This window comes from Maylandia zebra, linkage group LG3 (genome assembly GCF_041146795.1).
Source record: "Maylandia zebra isolate NMK-2024a linkage group LG3, Mzebra_GT3a, whole genome shotgun sequence".
Classification (NCBI taxonomy): Eukaryota; Metazoa; Chordata; class Actinopteri; order Cichliformes; family Cichlidae; genus Maylandia; species Maylandia zebra.
In genome coordinates, this window is record NC_135169.1 from 45,614,887 (window position 1) to 45,636,400 (window position 21,514).

Genomic DNA, 21,514 nt, shown 5'->3' on the forward strand with positions numbered 1-21,514 from the left:
GTTTTAAAAAGAAACTATGTGAACGTCACTCTGCATGCATGTAATTTTATGTACCGATCTCCATGTGTAAATGCAAACAGCAACTCATAAATGTTTTTTCTTCTTTCCCCCCATTCATCCATTTTTGGATCCAAACTTTGAGTTGCCAGGGTGCTGGAGCCTAACCCATTTGTCATAGAGTGACACAGGGATAGATAAGAATATAGCCATAAAGATTCTCTCTCTCAGGCTTTGGACAAATCCCCAGTCTATGCAATAAGAAACAGGCAAAGAAAAAGAAAGAGATTTCACTTAAATCACACCCACATCACTCCAACACCAGGGTGTGTGATTTCCCAGGAAACGAAAGTTAGCATGACTACATCCAGCAGAATAAAAGGCGAGGGCTGAATTTGCTAAGGGATAATAGTTAGGCTGCATTCCTGCCCAGTGCTACTGGTGATGTTTGACAGGGATCAACTCCAAGACGAAAGAACTGCACTTTTCTGATTTTTGGACATGAAAATTTTTCTGTCAAAGGTAAGTCACTATTCTTAAAATTCTTCATTTATCTTCTTGTACTCCGAAATTATCAAAACCATTAAAGAAAGAAAAGAAGAGTTCAGCTGAGGTCTGCTCAATTTCAATAAAATACTGGTATTGCTACTATATTAATAATTAATACTCTCCTCCCAAAGTTTTGCTCTGTGAAAAGGAAAGTCCTAAAAAAATACCCGTGAAATAAGAAATAAGAAATAAGTTTGTCAGAATGCTTTAACTGATAGGACTCAAAGAACAGAAATGTCTCAGAATAGTCTGTTTGCACAGGTGGCTGGTTGACACCCGGCTCTATAATACCTTTAGAGTTACTGGTGAGTTACTTCTCAGGTGAACTGAGTTGCTCTTATCTTTGTGTGTGTGTGTGTGTGTGTGTGTGTGTGTGTGTGTGTGTACAGTGGTCCCTCGTTATAACGCGGTTCACCTTTCGCAGCCTCGCTGTTTTTTTGTTTTTGTTCTTTTTTATTTATTTATTTATTTTGGGGGGGGGGGGGGGGTAGAGCGCATTGTGTTCTGCGTCCTGATTGGCTGTCAATCAATCGTGCCGTGCCTCCTGTACAGTACAGATTGCGTTCAGCTTGTCAAATTTACGTAAATCTTCGATCGCTAGCAGTCTGACTCTGAAGTGCTACACTGCATGTTTGTAAGTTCTCTCCCCAACAAACACAACAACAACGTTTTGCACCATCAAAGGCACCAGCAATAGCACCCAAAAGGCAGAGGAAGATGCTAACCATCACACAAAAAGTTGGACTTCTGGACATGCTAAAGGAAGGTAGAAGTTACCGTATTTTTCGGCACCGTCAAAGGCACCTGCGGGTCCCTTTTATTTCATTCTAAAACATCGGCGAGTGCCTTAAAACATCTATAATAATTGTAAAAAAAATAAAGTTAGCTACTTCATGAATTTCACCTATCGCAGGTTATTTTTACAATGTAACTCCCCCAATACATGAGGGATCACTGTACACACAAAAACATATGGCATTAACAAAATAACAAACTGCACAGTAAGTAGAGCACAATTTCCTTTGCTTGCCATTGTGAACTGATAAAGAGTATGCTATAATACTACCAACTTATGCCTAAACAAACTACAAAATAGTTAATGATGTCAAGGACAAGGTCATAGTAAGCTAAGTCATGGTTAATTAACATGTTTCCTGTCTATAAACTCAGTCAGAATAGAACAGAATAAGAATGATATCTATATTGCCACACGTGGTACATTAGTAAACACCTGAGAACCTTAAATACAGGAAATAATACACTGTAGATCAGGGGTGTCAAATGAGCCGCGGGCCACTGCTGGCATTGTCATCTCATTGGAGGGCCACTTTAGTGTTCAAGTAGAAACAAACAAACAAGAACACCCTCACTAATATTTCCTAAAATGTAGTGTTTTGTTTGTTTGTTTTATTTAAAATATCGGATAATAAGACAAAACTGCAAACGTGAAAGCTTCCAAGCAAACTAGACTGGTTTGCTCAGAAGCTTTACTCCAATTGCCCCACCTATGCTGTCAGCAATTTGTTCTCCAGTCTAGTCACATATCACTACAACAACATGGTCTCTTATGAAGTACCAAACACAAGAAAAGACTTAATAGGTCCAAATCTTTCACAAACTACTCACTTGAATAAATACTAAGCATTAGATGGCAAACAGGAAAAGACAATGATGATGTGTGCATTTTAAACATGACACAGTTACTGTGCAACTTTAATAGGTGGAGAATCTGACAGTAAATGTTTCTTCTGTATACTGTACAGTTCAACTATAGCACTGATATAACAGAAGATTACAATGTGGAGTAGTTTGTCATAAATGATTTATCTGAATGAATTCTATGTAGCTGTGTCTTTAACTCTTTAATTCAAAGTACATCAGAGAGTAAGTGAGTGAGAGAGACAGCATCAAAGATAGATAGGGAGTGGACAACTATTGCACAAGAAAGAATAAATGAGAAGACACAAGAGAGTGCTGAAAATAACATGTAAGAGGTGATGAAAAAGGTGTAATGGGTGACTTTATAAGTTCTTAAATTCATTATTATTTTTGGTTTTAACTTTTTAAATAATTTATTTTTAATAAGAATAAATTTAAAACTGCTAAACAACAATCTACTTCTATTGTGGTTTACCAGGATAAACTGCAGAATGAATATACAATAGTACTCATACTGTAGATTTATTCTGTTTCCTTTTAGGTGTATGTTTTCTAAAGTTAACCTTTCAAGCCTTTTTCCTGCTGCTTGTAGTGAGACTACCTTTGAACAAACTGGAACACATGTGGGATGACTGACAGTCGATTCACAATGAATGATTCAGAGGAGGAAGAGGTAAACAAATGTATGATATGGGAATAGAACTGTATTAGAATATAACAGCATAATAACTGAATAACTCATGAACTAATTTAAAGGAGTTCCATGATGCAGTGGATACCTTCGTTGAGCCGGAAGAAGATTCTCTGATTCCCTGGCTGCACCAGGTCATTCCCGATGAGAATGCTTCCGTGGAAGGCTTCCACACTGTTCGGGCGGACAGGGACAGCATCGCTAGCGGTAAGCGTAAAGGAGGTGGGCTTGCTGTTTTAGTTAACAACCGGTGGTGTAACCCTGCCAACATAACAATCAAAGAAAGGACTTGTTGCCCGGACACTGAACTGTGTGCTGTTGGACTCAGGCCGTATTATTTACCCAGGGAATTCTCTCACGTCATCTTGGTGGCTGTCTATGTTCCCCCCTCTGCTAACCCCACAGCTGCATGTGATACTATTCACTCTGCCATAGCTCGGCTACAGACTCAGCACCCGAGTGCCTTTATTGTGATCTCGGGTGACTTCAACCATGTATCACTGGACAATACACTACCAACATTCAAACAATATGTGGACTGTCCCACCAGGGGAGAGAAAACTTTAGACTTACTGTATGCTAACGTCAAGGATGCATACAGCTCCTCCTCCCTCCCCCCACTTGGTAGGTCAGATCATAACCTGATTCACCTCACCCCCCGCTATGTGCCAATTGTGAGGAGGGAACCTGTGACCACCAGGACTGTCAGGAGGTGGTCAGAGGAGGCAATAGCGGAACTACAGGGCTGTTTTGAGGTGACCGACTGGGAAACACTCTGTGAGCCTCACGCCGAGGACATCAATGGGCTTACTGAGTGTATCACAGGCTACATAACTTTCTGCACCGACTCCATTGTTCCAGCTCAGACTGTTCATTGTTACCCAAATAACAAGCCGTGGGTGACTAAGGACATCAAAGCCCTCCTCAACAACAAGAAGAGGGCTTTCAGAGGGGGCAACAAAGAGGAGGTGAGGAAGGTCCAGGTGTTACTAAAGGACAAGATCAGAGAGGCTAAGGACAATTACAGGAGGAAGCTGGAGTGGAAACTCCAGCAGAACAGCATGAGAGAGGTGTGGAGGGGCATGAAGACCATCACTGGATTCAGGCCAACCAACAGCAGGGGAGCTGAGGGAGGTGAGAATAGAGCCAATGAGTTGAATCTGTTTTTCAATAGATTCGACACCACAGTGTCTGCTCCTACCCCCACAACCTCACCTGCAGTCAGCCTGGAATCCAGAGCCACACCACTGTGCCAGCCTCTCTCTTCACATGTTGCCTCCTGTGAGATTCCTGAAACCCCTCCCCCACCCATCACCTTCACTCAATACCAGGTTGAGATGCAAATGAGGAGACTTCACTCAGGCAAGTCTGCTGGACCAGACGGAGTGAGTCCCCTTGTCCTCAAGACCTGTGCCCCCCAGCTGTGTGGAGTCTTTCATAAACTGTTTATGCTGAGTCTGAGTCTGCAGAGGGTCCCGGTGATGTGGAAGACATCATGCCTCGTCCCTGTACCAAAGACGCCTCGTCCCAGTGGCCCCCAGGATTACAGGCCCGTGGCACTGACCTCCCACATCATGAAGACCCTGAAAAGACTCATCCTGGACCAGCTGCGACCCATAGTAAGACCACATCTGGATCCCCTTCAGTTCGCTTATCAGCCTCGTCTCGGAACAGAGGACGCCATCATCTACCTGCTCAATCGTGTCTACACCCATCTGGACCAGCCGGCGAGCACTGTGAGGGTCATGTTTTTTGACTTTTCCAGTGCTTTCAACACCATCAGGCCGACCCTCCTGGGTGATAAGTTAGCAGCGATGCAGGTGGATGCTTCTCTGGTGTCCTGGATTGTTGATTACCTGACAGGAAGACCACAATATGTACGTCTCCCACAGTGTGTGTCTGACAAGGTGATTAGCAATACAGGGGCACCACAGGGGACTGTCCTCTCCCCCTTCCTCTTCACCCTCTACACCACAGACTTCAGCCACTGCACAGAGACCTGCCATCTTCAGAAGTTTTCTGATGACTCTGCGGTGGTTGGATGCATCAGCAGGGACGATGAGACAGAGTACCGGGCTGTGGTCGACTCCTTTGTCACGTGGTGTGAGCAGAATCATCTGCAGCTCAACGTGGCAAAGACCAAGGAACTGATTGTGGACTTCAGGAAGACCAGGAAACACTTGACCCCTGTTTCAATCCAGGGGGTCAGTGTTGACATTGTGGAGGACTATAAATACCTTGGAGTACACATTGACAATAAACTGGACTGGGCTAAAAACACCACAGCACTTTACAGGAAGGGCCAGAGTCGTCTCTATTTTTTGAGGCGACTGAGGTCCTTCAACATCTGCCAGAAAATGCTGAGGATTTTCTATGAGTCTGTTGTGGCCAGTGCGATCCTCTATGCTGTTGCATGCTGGGGGAGCAGGCTGAGGGTCGCAGATGCCAACAGACTTAATAAACTGATCCGTAAGGCCAGCAATGTTGTGGGGATGGAGCTGGACTCCCTCAAGGTGGTGTCGGAGAGGCGGATGCTGTCCAAGATAAAGACAATGTTGGATAACACCTCCCACCCACTCCATGACATGTTGGTCAGCCACAGGAGCTCGTTCAGTGAGAGACTGAGATTACCGAAAAGCACCACTGAACGACACAGGAAATCATTCCTGCCTGTGGCCATCTCCCTGTACAACGCATCCACTTAACACACTGTTTGCTGCTACAGCTACACATGTTTCTTTTCCAAATATTTATTTATAAGTGACTTATGTATGTATGTATGTATATATATGTATATATTGTACTATTCTTAGTTAGCGTATTGTCTGTCTTGTCTTAATGTTGGTTTAAAATGGAGCACTGTAACAAAAAATAATTTCCCCCAGGGATCAATAAAGTATTCTGATTCTGATTCTGATTGATTCTGATCATCACACTAAGTGAAAAAACTTCATGAGTGCAGATTCAGATAAACAAAATGCACCAAATACTACAGTGCTCAAGTGTTAAGGTTTTTTAATCACTTTTTGTTTTAATAATCTTTCATTGATTGGCCATTAGTTAACTGTCCTTTGAAGACAATGCATTTGTTAAAAAGTAGTTCAATCATCTATGTGGAAGTCCAAAGGAATCCAGGTGGGAGTAGAACACCACTTTCCTGTCCTGAGTTCTCTGACAGTTCGCCAGAATTGCTTGAAGGCAGACCAACAGATTTTTTGAGTTGGTTTACTCTTTGAACTCCTCCCACACCCTGAGTTTTTGTTTCAGCCACCACCAGAGCCATGTTCTGCCTATCCAAAATTGATCATTGACCTGAGACATGTCCTGGTGTCACATGCACTTATAGATACCCTTATGATCAAACATGGTGTTCATTATGCACAAGCTGCAGCTGTAATTTCAGTCAAACTTGAAAATGTTGATTTAGGAGTAGAAGCTTCTTTCTTGGTCAGGGGTTTTCTGGGGTTTTTGACTATAGAAAAAATGCTCCATTTAAACTTGTTAGTGTGGAGATACTGAGCAGCTTTTTTATTTTCTGACAGATAATCCTCCAAGAGGAGAATTAACTGCTCTCCATGCTGGCAGTGAGGCTGTTCCTCTAGGCATGACACCTATTGGAGAAGACTGTTTGACTGTAGCCATTCAGCAACTAAATCTGGGGACAGTGCATGTAAGGGTAGCAGAGAACGGAGAGGAAGTCCCAGCAGCTTCTGTCTTTACAGGTAAATCTTGATATCAGTTTTATTGCTCTAATGTATAAAGCAGTTGTATAATATGCATAATATGTCCTTTAAGTTTAGCATTTTTCTGTGCTCTTAACATGCTATAGTATGTTAGTCTACTTCTTACTTCTAGCAGACTTCTTCAGGTGTGCTGTGAGTTTAATTTATAAAAGATTTGTCAAACTAATGTGAAAGCAACCAGGAATTTTAAATACTCATAAATGTAAAACTTAGCATGTCAAACCAATTTTTTTAAATGTCAAATTTTGTCAAATTAATTTTGTCATTTTCACAGAGCCCAGCCCTCCTATCCAGATTATTGCAAATGAGGTATGCAGTGATTCGGTGTCTCTGCAGTGGGACACTCCTGATGGTGAAGTAGTGAGCTACACTGTGACTTGTTGCAGCGAGGGGAAAACTGTGCAAGAGCTAGCAACAGACACAAACAGTCTGACCTTCAGCTGCCTGAAGCCAGGGGTGTGTTACTCCTTCCATGTATCTGCACAGCTTAAAAATGGAACGCAAACCAAGCAAACAGTAACATCTGTTAAAACAAGTAAGTGAAAATTTGATTATGACATGACATGATTTAAAATATGATTGTGAAAAAAATTTAATTATATCAGTAAGAAAACTGTATTCAGTAACCATACAATCACATCTATCAATCTATGGAATATTATTTGGACAGACAGACCTAAATTATTATCATATGCGAATGATCATTACATTCATTATAAAATTACATATGGTTCCATCAATATTACTTTTGATTAAAAATATTTTTGGGGTATTTACTGAAACATCTTCCTGTTTCAGTAATTGCTGGTTTCATATAGAAAAGTAGAGAAGCCAGGATTTGTTTGTCGCTGTTAAATTTTCCCTCTTTATCATGGAGAGGTCTAATGTCCAAACTTATATCTGTAGGGGATGCGTTATAGGGATGCTAAATTGAGGTCCTTTATGTTTCAATTTTTAACAAATCATATTATTATCTGTGCCCTTATCGGGCATAGATGGGATCTTGTGGCATTTGCCATTTCTTTATACTATAACACTGTGAAAAAATACTAATTATAACTAATTCCTTTGTTCCTCAGATCAGTCAAATTTGGTATCAAATGAGGAACAGTTTAAAAGAACCAGAATTTCTGTTTTAATATAACATCTAATGTATTTTAGAAAGCCATATATTCAATCTGATACAAAACATTTTTTTTTATTTCTGAAAGTATCATGTCAGAAGTTCATAATGTGTGTAGTGCCTATACTCATCAACGAACAGACACAATAACCCACATAGCAGGTCTGGCCCGGATCTGGTATTAAGCCGGCACTGCTGACTAACTTCTGGCATGATAAGACGTATGTCATCCAGATATGGGCCAGGTCTGGCAATGATGCCACTGAACTATGCAAGAGCTAGCACTTTCAGACACTGAGATTCACCCTATAGCTGTCAGCGATCATGCTCCTGTATCTTTAACACTAATGCACAAGAATAATACTACGCCAAGTAAAAACTGGAGATTTAATACATCACTACTTAAAGATGAAGACTTTATTAAATATTTTAAAAAAGAGACTCAAACAGTCTCAGTCAACAGACTTTAGCGAGCAAAGTTCAAAGAGAGGGAGGCAGTCCTAAGCAGCAGCCCCCAGAGTGAAGGATCTTCAGCCTTTTGTAGCCATAGGTGAGCACAATGGAGCACCACAGGATCCCTAGGCAGCCATTCGTCTATGTCGGTTGACATACTTAACCTCTGCATACAGGAAGGCTGGCATGGGACTCCAGCTAACCAATGGTCAGCGAGTCCTGACACTCTTAGATTTCCTTGAAGAGAAAAAGGCTGTCCCACTCCTTCCGAGGCTCAGGGCCGTAACACCCTTCCCAATAAATAACAAAACTAGATTTTGTATACACAGACTTCACAGTTCACAGCAGAAAATAAAACAAGTCATACTCACAACCTGGACAGGCCATCAGCTAGTATATTTTCCGATCCTTTTTCATGCCGAATCTCTAAGTTGTATTCTTGCAGATAGGGCCCATCGCATGAGGAGTTGATTGTGGTTGAACATTTGAGCAAAGAAAACAAGAGGGTTGTGATCAGTGTACAGGGCTCTAGACTAACTTTTTGCCATGGGCGTACCGGTACACCTAACTTTAAAAAGTTAGGCGTACCGGCACAAAAGTTAGGCGCACACAAATTTTATAATAATTGATATAATATAATGTGTTTTTCTGGATACACTGTGCTTTTTCAGCATTCAAAGATTGATGACACCGTGTCAGAGCACTGGCTATGAATTTCAGAAGGATCAGGCCTTAACAGAAAAGTTAGCAATAGTTCTTTTCCTATTACAGCTACATCCACTTCTGTCGTGCCTAGGCTGCTCACTAAGGCTGGGTATCATCACTGATTTCTATAATCCATTCGATTCTGGTTTTCAAAGTCCCGATTCGATTCAACTTAGCCTCAGACAGTCAGAAATATTATAACTCTGATCATTTATCAGTACTGACTTCATCAGAATTGTGAACATCACAGCAGATGCCTTTGAGTGAAAGTAACTGAGAATAAAACAGAAAAACATGAAGGAGATTTTCCTGGTCTGGCTTTTTATAGCAGATAACCTTAAAAATATTCTACAATGTTCTGCATATAAAGTTTAAATTACTTCAGTATTGAACAACAGAAAAAATAGGCTTTCTTGTCCGAGGTCATTTAAGTGAAAAAAAGAAAAAGACAGCAGCCGACAGCGCTGTAAACAACGGTAGACTGGTGGGTAATAAGCGAATGAATAATACAGAAAACAGAGATTGGAGACGGGAAACTGTTCTTGAAGTACAGAGAGAGATAGAGAGAGAGCTAGCTGTGCATGAAGTGTGATTTTAATAGTCGTGGAAGCAAAACAGCAAAATTCATGACGCATTGATCAAATGTGAAGCGCAGTTTGCTGCTTCTTTTGCTGCTGGCTCGGTGAATTTTGGTTGGAGAGAGACAAAACCTGCAGCTCAGAATCAGCGCAAAAAGACGTAATCACAGCGCGGACCGGACGCATCAGAACCGCTAAGCTCCGACAGCGTGTCCGTCTACGGGCCGTCGAGTGAGAAAGCCGAGAAAGACAAAGTTGATTGTGATGCGTCGGTCCGCTCTGTGTTTACGTCTTTGTGTGGAATCCGTGTACCTGCTCTCATTTGCTGTTTGGTTGTTGTTGAAATGGTTTTGTGAGCTTTAATCTGAGAATCTGGCGTTTCTGGCAAAACACAGTTATATTTAAAAGTCGATTCAGGATTTAATGAATTGATATCGCTTTATTCAAGCTACTCGCCTCCCACTTCCACCTGCACTTTCTTCTGGACCACGGCCAATCAGAGAGGTCCCGCCCCTGACTATCTCTGATTGGTTTAGTCCACGATAGGGGCATAATGTGTGTCTGTTGTTGACCACAGGGAAGGTTGAAGATTTTTTTTTTTTTTGCTACCCAAACAGTTGGTCGCACAGGTGCAACCAAATTTTTTTTTTAGTCGCACCACTGAAAAATTAGGTCGCACTCTAGAGCCCTGGTGTATACTACAATGGGTAATTCAATTCAATTCAATTCAATTTTATTTATATAGCACCAAATCACAACATAAGTTGCCTCAAGGCGCTTCATAGATACAGAGAAAAACCCAACAATCATATGACCCCCTATGAGCAAGCATTTTGGCAACAGTGGGAAGAAAAAACTCCCTTTTAACAGGAAGAAACCTCCGGCAGAACCAGGCTCAGGGAGGGGCGGCCATCTGCTGCGACCGGTTGGGGTGAGAGAAGGAAGACAGGATAAAAGACATGCTGTGGAAGAGAGACAGAGGTTAATAACAGATATGATTCAATGCAGAGAGGTCTATTAATACATAGTGAGCGAGAAAGGTGACTGGAAAGGAAAAACTCAATGCATCATGGGAATCCCCGGCAGCCTATGTCTATTGCAGCATAACTAAGGAAGGATTCAGGGTCACCTGGTCCAGCCCTAACTATATGCTTTAGCAAAAAGGAAAGTTTTAAGCCTAATCTTAAAAGTAGAGATAGTGTCTGTCTCCCGAATCCAAACTGGAAGCTGGTTCCACAGAAGAGGGGCCTGAAAACTGAAGGCTCTCCCTCCCATTCTACTTTTAAATACTCTAGGAACAACAAGTAGGCCTGCAGAGCGAGAGCGAAGTGCTCTAATAGGGTGATATGGTACTACAAGGTCATTAAGGTAATGTGCTGGACCCCAGGTAAACATGGAAGTCCTGGAGAGCTAACAGCAAAGCCAAGCCAAAAACACAGGGACACTATTTGGTCTGGTCTCTATGTGTCCTGTTCCCGTCTCTGTATTTGTTTACCTCTCCATGTCGCCGTTCGTGTTTTGTTACTTCCTGTTTTATTTTGACAGTCCCTTGTCTGTGTTCAGTTTTGCTTCCCCTGTCCTGTTAATTAGACTGTAATCTGTTGTGTTTCCCAGATGTGCCTACTCTGTCCTAATCTCCTCCTGTGTATTTAAACCCTCAGCTTGTGTCTGTTCTTTGTTGTGTCCTCTCTCATGTTGTATGTGCGTCTCTAAGTCTGTTTGTCTCTTGCCTGTAATCGGTTTACTCCTGTTCTGCCGTGTTAGCATTTTTTGCTACTGTGTCAGCTATAAGCTAATAAAAGCAGTCTTTTTAAGTTCGGTCTGTCTCACGAGTCTTGCACTAGGGTCCTAATCCTTCATGCCAGAGAACGGTCACATGACTCTTGTTTTACTGAGTCAACACTACAAATATAATTATTATACCGGATGACTTTAAGTTTGGATCCAAGCATATTGAGAAAATTAACTAACCATACAATATGTTTAATAATCACTGTCTTAATCCACAGAAACACAGTTTGAGAGCTTATTGAAGGATCTTGGCTTGGACCAGCACTACACCGTGAAGTTGTCACTCAGCAAAATACTTGAAATTGATGAGAAGACCATCACTGATCTACCTGCCAAGTGTGAAACAGATCTTCCATGGTACTTTTTAAAGAAACTGATGATGGGTAATGTGACAGCTAGGAATGTGAAATATATACCTGTTTGTGACTCAAACTGTGACGATCAATTAGGGAGTACAAAGTTAGATCTTAAAAATATAGTCCATAGCCCAAAGACAGGTGTTATGTTAAATCCACTCGATATAATCACTGCTCTCTTTCTGTGTTCTGATGGTTTTCTACAGCAGGAAATGTCACTAAAAATGTCCATGTGTCAGTTCTCTGTTCCTCTGCTGCTTTCTAATCATGACATGAAACAGTGCACACTCATGCTGTGGGCCATGAGAGACATTGTTAAAAAGTACAGACCTCAGTCTCTGTCAGAGTCTAAGGGCTTCATTGAAGACAGAATCGTTCTCTCTGAACTTCCAATGATCTCTTTTGTCAGACTGGGTGAGTGCTCCTTGTCCAAGTCAGAGATTCTCAATAAGGTTCTGAGCAATTCTCAGCAGTACCATGACACCTTTGTTCATCGCAACATGGAGTGTGGTGACAGTCCAAGAAGAATATCCAACGGACTGACTGAAATTACTTGGTATCTTCCTTGTGGAAACACAAACATTGATATTTTCAGTCAGCCAGTGGCTGTAGCTAACCTTCGTGGGGACATTGCTTCATTTGAAACACAATACTCCTTTCTGTGTCAGACATCTGCAGCAGTTTTTGTGTTCTTTGACCATTTGGACTCTGAGTGCAGTCTACTTACTAACCAACACCACAAGGCACAGATCTTCTTGGTAGGTAACTATGAGAGCCAGAGCTTCAGTTTAGATACTTTAGAAACAGTAGCAACAATGTTGGGCTTGACTAACAACAACATCATTATTAAGACAAAACAAAAAAATGCTGCCGATTTTGTCAAAGGCTTGAGGAAAACAATCAGTGATGTAGTTGAGAACTCACAGATAAAGATGCAAACAGAGCAGATGGCAGAAATTGCCCATGAACTGGGAATCCTGGTTGATGAAGACTCTCCAGAGTGCCAGACTGCAAAGACAAATGCAGAAGCCATCACTGCTGAAATTCAAGATATCCATATATTCAAAGAAGATCAGCTTCCACGGCAAGGTGAAATATGGAAAGAACTGACCTGCTTAGAGAAGGAAGAATTTCGGCTTAAAAAAGTTGGCTCCAAAAATATAGAAGATTACAAAAGTGAACTTCAGCTGCAGAAAGAAAAACTGAGGAAAAGGCAGAACTCTTATGACATGTCGACAGCTATGACATGTTTCATCAATGCAATATCAAGCCCAGGAACAGAGAGGTTTTATTTCCTGAAATGGATGCGAATGAACCTCGATAACCTGTCTCGCATAAAACTGTCTGAACTTCGGGAAAAATATAAAGAAAAATGCAAGAACTCTGAGAACAAAGAGGAGATCAAAGAAATTGACAGACAAATTTCCAACAGCTCACTGGGGACTGAACACTTCTTCTGTGAAATGGGTCAGATCTATGAAGCTTCACTGTCCCTTCCAAAAAAACATCCAGCACGTCAACAGCTGCAGCATCTGCCCAAACTGTGTGCAGAGTTGTTGCTTGATGGATTTCCTCTTGAGCTTGTAGATGGAGATGCATCCAACATCCCTCTCAGATGGGTGAGTGATGTTCTCTCTCAGCTCAGTGACTTGGTGTCTCCAAACAGAAAGATACGTGTAGTCACAGTTCTTGGAGTTCAGAGCACAGGAAAGTCCACTCTCCTTAACACCATGTTTGGAGTGCAGTTTGCAGTCAGCAGTGGTCGATGTACTCGAGGTGCCTTTATGTTACTCATCAAAATCAATGAAGACATGAAAAAGGTCCTAAATTTTGACTTCATGGTGATCATTGACACTGAGGGCTTAAAGTCACCAGAACTTGCACAACTAGACAACAGCTTTGAGCACGACAATGAGCTTGCAACACTTGTTATAGGGTTGAGTGATGTCACCATTGTCAATGTTGCAATGGAGAATTCAGCCGAAATGAAGGACATCCTACAAATAGTTGTGCATGCTTTTCTCAGGATGAAGGAGGTGGGCAAAAAGCCTAAATGTGTGTTTGTTCACCAGAATGTGTCCGATGTTTCAGCCCATGAGAAGAACTTACGAGACAGGAAACTGCTCCTGGAACAGTTGAATGAGATGACCCAGGCAGCAGCCAAAATGGAAAAGAAAGAGGAGAACAAGAGCTTCACTGATGTGATGGAGTACAGTCCAGACACTGGGAACTGGTACATTCCTGGACTCTGGAATGGAAACCCACCAATGGCACCAGTCAATGCAGGCTACAGTGAGGCTGTATATGAGCTCAAGAAAAACATCATCCAACTGCTGGGAAACTGTGAGTCATCTGCTAATGATATCATGGAGTTTAAAGAGTGGATGACAAGTCTCTGGACTGCAGTAAAGCATGAAAACTTTATCTTCAGCTTCAGAAACAGCCTCGTAGCTGATGCATACATGAGACTCTGCACAGAATTCAACAAATGGGAGTGGGAATTCAAAAAAGAGATGTACACCTGGGTTACAAACACAGAAACAAGAATTTCCAATTTTGGTAAAGTTGCTGTAAAATCTGAATCGTCTGACATGAGAGAATTTCTCATATGTTTGAAAAGTGTAGCCTCCACACTGCTGTCTAGATGGGAGACAAAACTTCTCGAAAATCTGACACAGTATTTTCAGCAAACAGAGGGTCATGTTTATCTGGTTGAAGGATACAAAGAGGAATTCTCAAACAGTGTAAAGAGCCTTCGGCATGAAATGGAGAGATCTGTTTTTAATCAGCTCACAGCAGCAGCAGAAATCAGAGAGGGGATGAGAGAAATTGAAAAAATTAAAAAGAACCATACACAAGAGATTGAAAATGCAGTTTGTGTGTTGATAGATGAATGCAAAAAGAAAAAAGTCCAGATGACAGACAAAGAGCTGGAAAAAGAGTTTGATAAGATGTGGAATGAAACACTGGAGAAACTTTCTTTTTGTGAACAAAAGACCTTCAGTGTCTTCACCAGCGTATATCACTTCCTGCGAATCAATCTGTCACACAGGGGGAGTCATGCATGTGAATTATTAAGTCAACAATGTCTGGAAGATTGTGGAAAAAAGCCTTTCAAATATACAGCTGAAGGATTCTACAACAAATTTAAACACAAACTCAGCAAGATGTTCAACATTCAAGATCACACAATGGCTGTACAGCAATTGGCTGACAGCATCATCAATTTTTGCACTCAGTTTGTAAGTGAGAAAATGGAAAGCAGAAACAATTACCATGAGACCTACATCCAGGAGATCCTACACATGATTGATGGGAGTCTACAGTACAATCACGATGTTAAGACAGACATCGAGTTTGAAGTTTCTCTGAAACAGCACATCTGTGGATTTGCAGCCAGAGAGTTTCAGAAAATGCACGAAGATTTCATCCAAGCAAATGATCCCTACAGATGTCTGATGAAAAACAAGGAAAAGTTTCGTGAGGATTTCAAAGACATCTTTAATAAAAGAGACCAGTGTCAGAAGAAGGCAGAAGAATTCACCAACAAATGCTTGAAGCCTGCTGTGGAAGACTTTGTTAATCGCTCCCTGGGTCCTAATATCATTGATGACATGCTGACATGTGAGCAGTTCAGCACACGAATGTCCTTCCAGTATTCAGTTTTATTGGATTTACTCTCAAAGAATGATTTAAAAAACTATCTGAGTTATATTTTTTCATATGAGGATTATGTAAAAACATGGATTTACCACCAAATAGTGGAGCGCTACTCAAATGTGTCAACAGCATTTGAATTTGAGGACCGACATCTCCAGTCATGTATCAGAAGCATAAATGATGCCATCAACAAGGCAAAAACAGGAAAGAGTCATGACTTGAAGACATTTGTGGAAAGCATTCGCAAAGATCTTGATAAACTGGTCATTTCCCAGGATGCTTTTGATGCTTTCATGATCCTAAACAATGCTGATAAGGAACAGTTTGCTGATTGGCTCACAGTGTCTGTGAATGACATGGGAAACATTCTTACGAGTGAATTTAAAAAGTCAAACTTTGAAAGAAAGCTAAAACAGCTCAATATGAAACCACACAATGAGCTTTTTACCAGAGTGATTGGTTGCGGCAAACAGTGTCCATTCTGTGGCGTGCCCTGTGAGGCAGGAGGAGGAGCCCATTATGAGCACTTTGCTTCACTGCATCGACCACAAGGTCTGGGTTCATATATGTTTGTTAGAACAAAAAAACTTGACACTGAAATATGTTCCTCTCTTGTGATCAGTGATGCATGTTTTTGCAACAGTATTACAAATGGTAAATATCATCCCTATAAGTGTTACAAGGAAATGTACCCAGACTGGAATGTCCCTCCAGATGCGAGTCTTGAAGCATCCGACTACTGGAAATATGTGATGGCGAAGTACAACAAAGAATTTGCTAGTGCGTATAATGCCAGACCTGCTGATATTCCTGCTGCTTGGAAAAATATCACAAAACAGCAGGCAACAGAAAGCCTTAAAGTGTCCTTCTGGATCAAGTAAGATGGACTTTGTCTGATAGAACTGATTTTACGTGATTGATAAATAGATAGATATTGTTTTTACATTATTGATACTTTTTCCAGTTTAATTAAATTACTTTGAATACATAACAACAACAACAATAATAATAATCATTGTGAATGATTTATGACATTTACTGCATATTTACTTTTTACCTAATGGTTCAAATTGTACAAGGATCTTGAAGATTCAAACTGGGATTTTCATTATGATGAATTATAATATGTTACAGACTGGACCTCAACTGAGTGTGGTCATTTTGTGAGTGAGCACAACCTGTCCTTGTTAATGACCTTGAATATGTATGTTTTTCTTTTTAAATATAACATATCAAATGTCTAAGATAAACCAAATAGTTTCCAATAGTATCCTTTCTGGCACCACTGCATTGACAAAAGTATTGGGGCCCACCTCTTAATCTTTGAATTCAAGTTTTTATAAAAATTAAACACTTGTGCAGTGTCTTTACAAACATTTGGGGAAAAAAAGTATAATTCTAAAGAGCTCACAGAATTTAAGTGCAGTATTTTAATAGGATGACACATATCATAGTGATAGCTGTAGTAGGTTTAGTAGTGGCTCCATAGTGTAGTGGTTAACACTTTTGCTTAACAAGTGAACGGTTTCTGGTTTAAACCCAATTAGAGACACAAATCCCTTTTGGGTTTGCATCACAGTCTGCTGTGCACCAGATGTGCTGTAGTGTATTTCTTGTGGTTCTCCACTCTGCCTTGGTAGACCACCATGTCTATTTTTTACATCAACCTTGCACAGAGAAGGAAAAGGCAGCAGGAAGTCAGGTACAGATACATAGAGAAGCCTTTCAAGTTTCAAAATAAAAGATTCACTGCAGATGCTGTTCAGCATACTGAATGAAAAAGCCAACACTCTTCCTTCAACATAAATGGTAAAAGAAAAATTGTCTTTATCCAGTGGACCATGTTTTCAAAAGCACAGTATGGGTAATCTTAAGCTTTTTGTTACATAATTTTGAAAGTTTTACTGTTTCTGTGATAATTACAATACAAATATTTGGTAGTGCCGATACAAAAGCAGAAAGATTTTGTCTAACACTGCTAAAAAAATGGTACTGCTAGACATACCAAAGGATCCAATCTGGACCTGCTTTACAAAATATGAAAAACTACTTCAATTGTACGATAAAGTGAACTACTACTCTTTCTGTGGCAATGTCTGCATTAGAACAGAGGAGTAAAATTTTATTCCTAGATCTAAACAAGCTGTATGACAAAACTATGGTTTATGTGTAAAAGCTGTACAAGTGAAGGTTTTGTGCTTTTCTATTGTGATGTGCAAATTGTAATGTCAGCAGATCAATAAATATGAAAAAATGTTGAAACTGCTATTACAAAAACCAGTGAAAAATTTTCTTTCATCATTCTTCCCGATTTCTTTCATTTACTATAACAAAATTCTTGATCACGTAGAAGAACTGAGCCCTAATTTTGAAGTTACACTTCTTTTTCTTATAATAAGATTTCTCAACAAATTCTATTTATTCTATGCATTGACAGAAATGGGAGTTTCACTGGTCCATACCATTTAAGTTCAGTGGGCTGTGTGTGGTCCATGCCATAAAATGAGTTTGACATACCTTTTCTAAAGCAAAATAAATATCACAACTGCGTTTATAATATAATTTCATTTTTTTAAATTATCACCTTACTGTTCTTATCATCTACCTTACTAATGTGTGCTTCGCACTACCGTAATTCATCGACCATTTTAGCTAGAGAAAAAATTCACACAGTTACTGAAAGAAGAGAGGCTGAGCTTTACGGGACTATTTGGTGTATTATGGTAGCACAAACCGTTCGCAAGCTACTGCTCTGAAAAAAGAAAAGTCAACCCCACTTAGGTGTGCTTCGCGCGACCATAACTCCTCGGACATTTGGGCTAGAAAGACATTTCAAACAGTTACTGAAAGATGAGAAAACCAGCTTTACAAAACTTTATGGTGCATCATAAGAAAGCATAGCAGCGACAGTCCAATCACATGTAAGAATTGATGACGCACGGAGCAGAGTGGCGGGTGTGGAGAAGTGACAATGCCCCAAAAAAGGCCTGGAGATTTAAAAAACTGAGTGGCCTACGCTCAAAAAAGATGAAATTGGGTGGTTGTTACATGTACAAGATTCAAACTTGTAATGTGAACTAAATAATTTCATGTTTCCATGGTGAACGTAATTAAATCATGTAATTAAATCATATAATTAAATCATGTAGCATTTACAGGGTGGGCCATATAAATGGCCACAATCTGGCTGGTTTGCAGTGTGTAATTAGAGTTAGGTTAATTGTTGGTTCTAAATTACCCATGAATGTAAGTGCAAATGGTTGTTTGTCTCTATGAAATCATCAGCCCCTATATTGGTTCATTAAGCAAGACTAGCAGTAATTGCCTTGATTGACAGTAGTTGTTTAAACAACAAGATTTCATTGTGTTTTCCTAAAGTTTGTAATTTGTGTAGAATGAATTAAAACAAATTTCACTCTACATACTTAAATAAATCACTTCAAGTCAATGCAAATATACTACGTTGATCCAACGTAATCTGATTACATAAACCACCAAATGACGCATGTGTTGGTTATTGTACTTGGTTAAATCACGTGGAAATAGGCACTATGATTAAATTGTGTTGATCCAACGACAGATTTTTTTGAGTGTAGGCTCAAAACCTTTATTGTACATATGTATAGTTCATATTTAAGTTGATGTTGTGTTACATTTTGTTCCTGTTGAATATCAGTTTCTACTTACTATAAATCTGAAAAAAGTCAGTTTTATTGTTTTTTCCACTTTAAGCTGTTGTTTCATTGACATAAAAATACAATAAAGTGAAATGAAAGCTGAGGTCATTCTGAAAAAAGCAAACGAACTCACTTACAGTATGATTTCTGGCCCTTTTACAGCCAAAATTATCAAATAAATAACATCCATGTAGGTGTCCGGTTTGTTGTCAATGTATACTCCGAGGTATTTATAGTGATCCACAATGTCCACATTGACCCCCTGGATTGAAACAGGGGTCAAGTGTTTCCTGGTCTTCCTGAAGTCCACGATCAGTTCCTTGGTCTTTGCCACGTTGAGCTGCAGATGATTCTGCTCACACCACGTGACAAAGGAGTCGACCACAGCCCGGTACTCTGTCTCATCATCCCTGCTGATGCATCCAACCACTGCAGAGTCATCAGAAAACTTCTGAAGATGGCAGGTCTCTGTGCAGTGGCTGAAGTCTGTGGTGTAGAGGGTGAAGAGGAAGGGGGAGAGGACAGTCCCCTGTGGTGCCCCTGTGTTGCTGATTACCTTGTCAGACACACACTGTGGGAGACGCACATATTGTGGTCTTCTTGTCAGGTAATCAACAATCCAGGATACCAGAGAAACATCCACCCGCATTGCTGTTAACCTATCGCCCAGGAGGGTCAGCCTGATGGTGTTGAAAGCACTGGAAAAGTCAAAAAACATGACCCTCACAGTGCTCTCTGGCTGGTCCAGGTGGGTGTAGACACGATTGAGCAGGTAGATGATGGCGTCCTCAGTTCTGAGATGGTGCTGGTAAGGGAACTGAAGGGGATCCTGATGTGGTCTGACAATGGGTCGCAGCTGGTCCAGGATGAGTCTTTTCAGGGTCTTCATGATGTGGGAGGTCAATGCCACAGGCCTGTAATCCTGGGGCCACTGGGACAGGGCGTCTTTGGTACAGGGACGAGGCATGATGCCTTCCACAGCACTGGAACCCTCTGCAGACTCAGACTCAGCATGAACAGTTTATGGAAGACTCCACAAAGCTGGGGGGCACAGGCCTTGAGGACGTGGTGACTCCGTCTGGTCCATCAGACTTGCCTGAGTGGAGTCTCCTCATTTGCATCTGAACCTGGTATTGAGTGAAAGTGATGGGTGGGGGAGGGGTGTCAGGACTCTCACAGGAGGCAACAGTGCTATGTGGAGAGAGAGGCAGGCACAGTGGTGTGACTCTGGATTCCAGACTGACTACAGGTGAGGTTGTGGGGGTGTGAGCAGTGACTGTAGTATCGAATCTGTTGAAAAACAAATTCAACTTATTAGCTCTCACCTCCCTCAGCTCCCCTGCTGTTGGTTGGCCTGAATCCAGTGATGGTTTTCATGCCTCTCCACACCTCTCTCATGCTGTTCTGCTGTAGTTTCCACTCCAGCTTCCTCCTGTAATTGTCCTTAGCCTCTCTGATCTTGTTCTTTAGTAACACCTGGACCCTTCTCACCTCCACTTTATTGCTCCCTGTGAAAGCCCTCTTCTTGTCGTTGAGGAGGGCTTTGATGTCCTTAGTCACCCACGGCTTGTTATTTGGGTAACAATGAACAGTCTGAGCTGGAACAATGGAGTCGGTGCAGAAAGTTATGTAGTCTGTGATAACACTCAGTAAGCCCATTGATGTCCTCGGCGTGAGGCTCACAGAGTTTCTCCCAGTCGGTCACCTCAAAACAGCCCTGTAGTTCCACTAAGACCTCCTCTGACCACCTCTTAATGCTTCTCGTGGTCACAGGTTTCCTCCTCACAATTGGCACATTGTTACAACCCGGCTCAAAAGCCGCAACTTAAAAAAAAAAAAAAAAAGAACACCAGAGTGTTAGTGAGAAGAGTTTTTTTCTTAAAATGGAATACCAGGTTGGCTAAAATGGCTAGTTCCACCGAGGCAAAGACAAGTGAGCTTCCTGGAAGCTTGCCTCAGGTATTCTTTGCTAATTGGCCACACCTGACTAGGTGTGGCCAATTAGCACCAGCTGAGGGATGTAACACACATAGCGGGGGGTGAGGTGAATCAGGTTGTGATCTGACCTTCCAAGTGGGGACAGAGAGGAGGAGCTGTATGCATCCTTAATGTTAGCCTAGAGTAGGTCTAAGATTCTCTCCCCCCTGGTGGGACAGTCCACATATTGTTTGTATGTTGGTAGTGTATTGTCCAAGGTGACATGGTTGAAGTCACCCGAGATCACAATGAAGGCACTCGGGTGCTGAGTCTGTAACCGGGTTATGGCAGAGTGGATAGTGTCACATGCAGCTGTGGGGTTAGCAGAGGAAGGGACGCAAACAGCCACCAAGATGGCATGAGTAAATTCCCTGGGCAAATAATACGGCCTGAGTCCAACAGCACACAGTTCAATGTCCAGGCAACAAATCCTTTCTTTAATTGTTATGCGGGTAGGGTTACACTGCCGGTTGTTAATAAAAACAGCAAGCCCACCTCCTTTCCGCTTACTGTAGAAGCCTTCCATGGATGCGTTGTCATCCGGAATATCCAGGC

At 41.3% G+C, this 21,514-nt stretch overlaps 1 protein-coding gene across 2 annotated transcripts; it reads left to right on the forward strand.

The window, feature by feature from the left end:
• Positions 1-391: 391 nt before the first annotated feature.
• Positions 392-18,835, forward strand: LOC101478939 (interferon-induced very large GTPase 1). 2 transcript variants are annotated; one of them, XM_024800700.2, is made up of 6 exons: positions 392-519; positions 2,798-2,878; positions 2,962-3,103; positions 6,439-6,618; positions 6,914-7,174; positions 11,508-18,835. In XM_024800700.2, exons 2-6 carry the CDS (start codon positions 2,834-2,836, stop codon positions 16,184-16,186), a joined length of 5,307 nt encoding a protein of 1,768 aa, XP_024656468.2. In that variant the 5' UTR covers positions 392-519; positions 2,798-2,833; the 3' UTR covers positions 16,187-18,835. The 2 variants fall into 2 exon arrangements, with proteins under 2 accessions (XP_024656468.2, XP_024656469.2); XM_024800701.2 differs by lacking the exon at positions 392-519 and adding an exon at positions 814-851.
• Positions 18,836-21,514: the final 2,679 nt, after the last annotated feature.

Coding starts and splice junctions, on each gene's coding strand:
- LOC101478939 (XM_024800700.2), top strand. CDS start 2,834: ATGACTGACAGTCGATTCACAATGAATGATTCAGAGGAGGAAGAG. Junction 3,104..6,438: donor CAGGGACAGCATCGCTAGCG/GTAAGCGTAAAG, acceptor ATTTTCTGACAG/ATAATCCTCCAAGAGGAGAA. Junction 7,175..11,507: donor AGTAACATCTGTTAAAACAA/GTAAGTGAAAAT, acceptor CTTAATCCACAG/AAACACAGTTTGAGAGCTTA.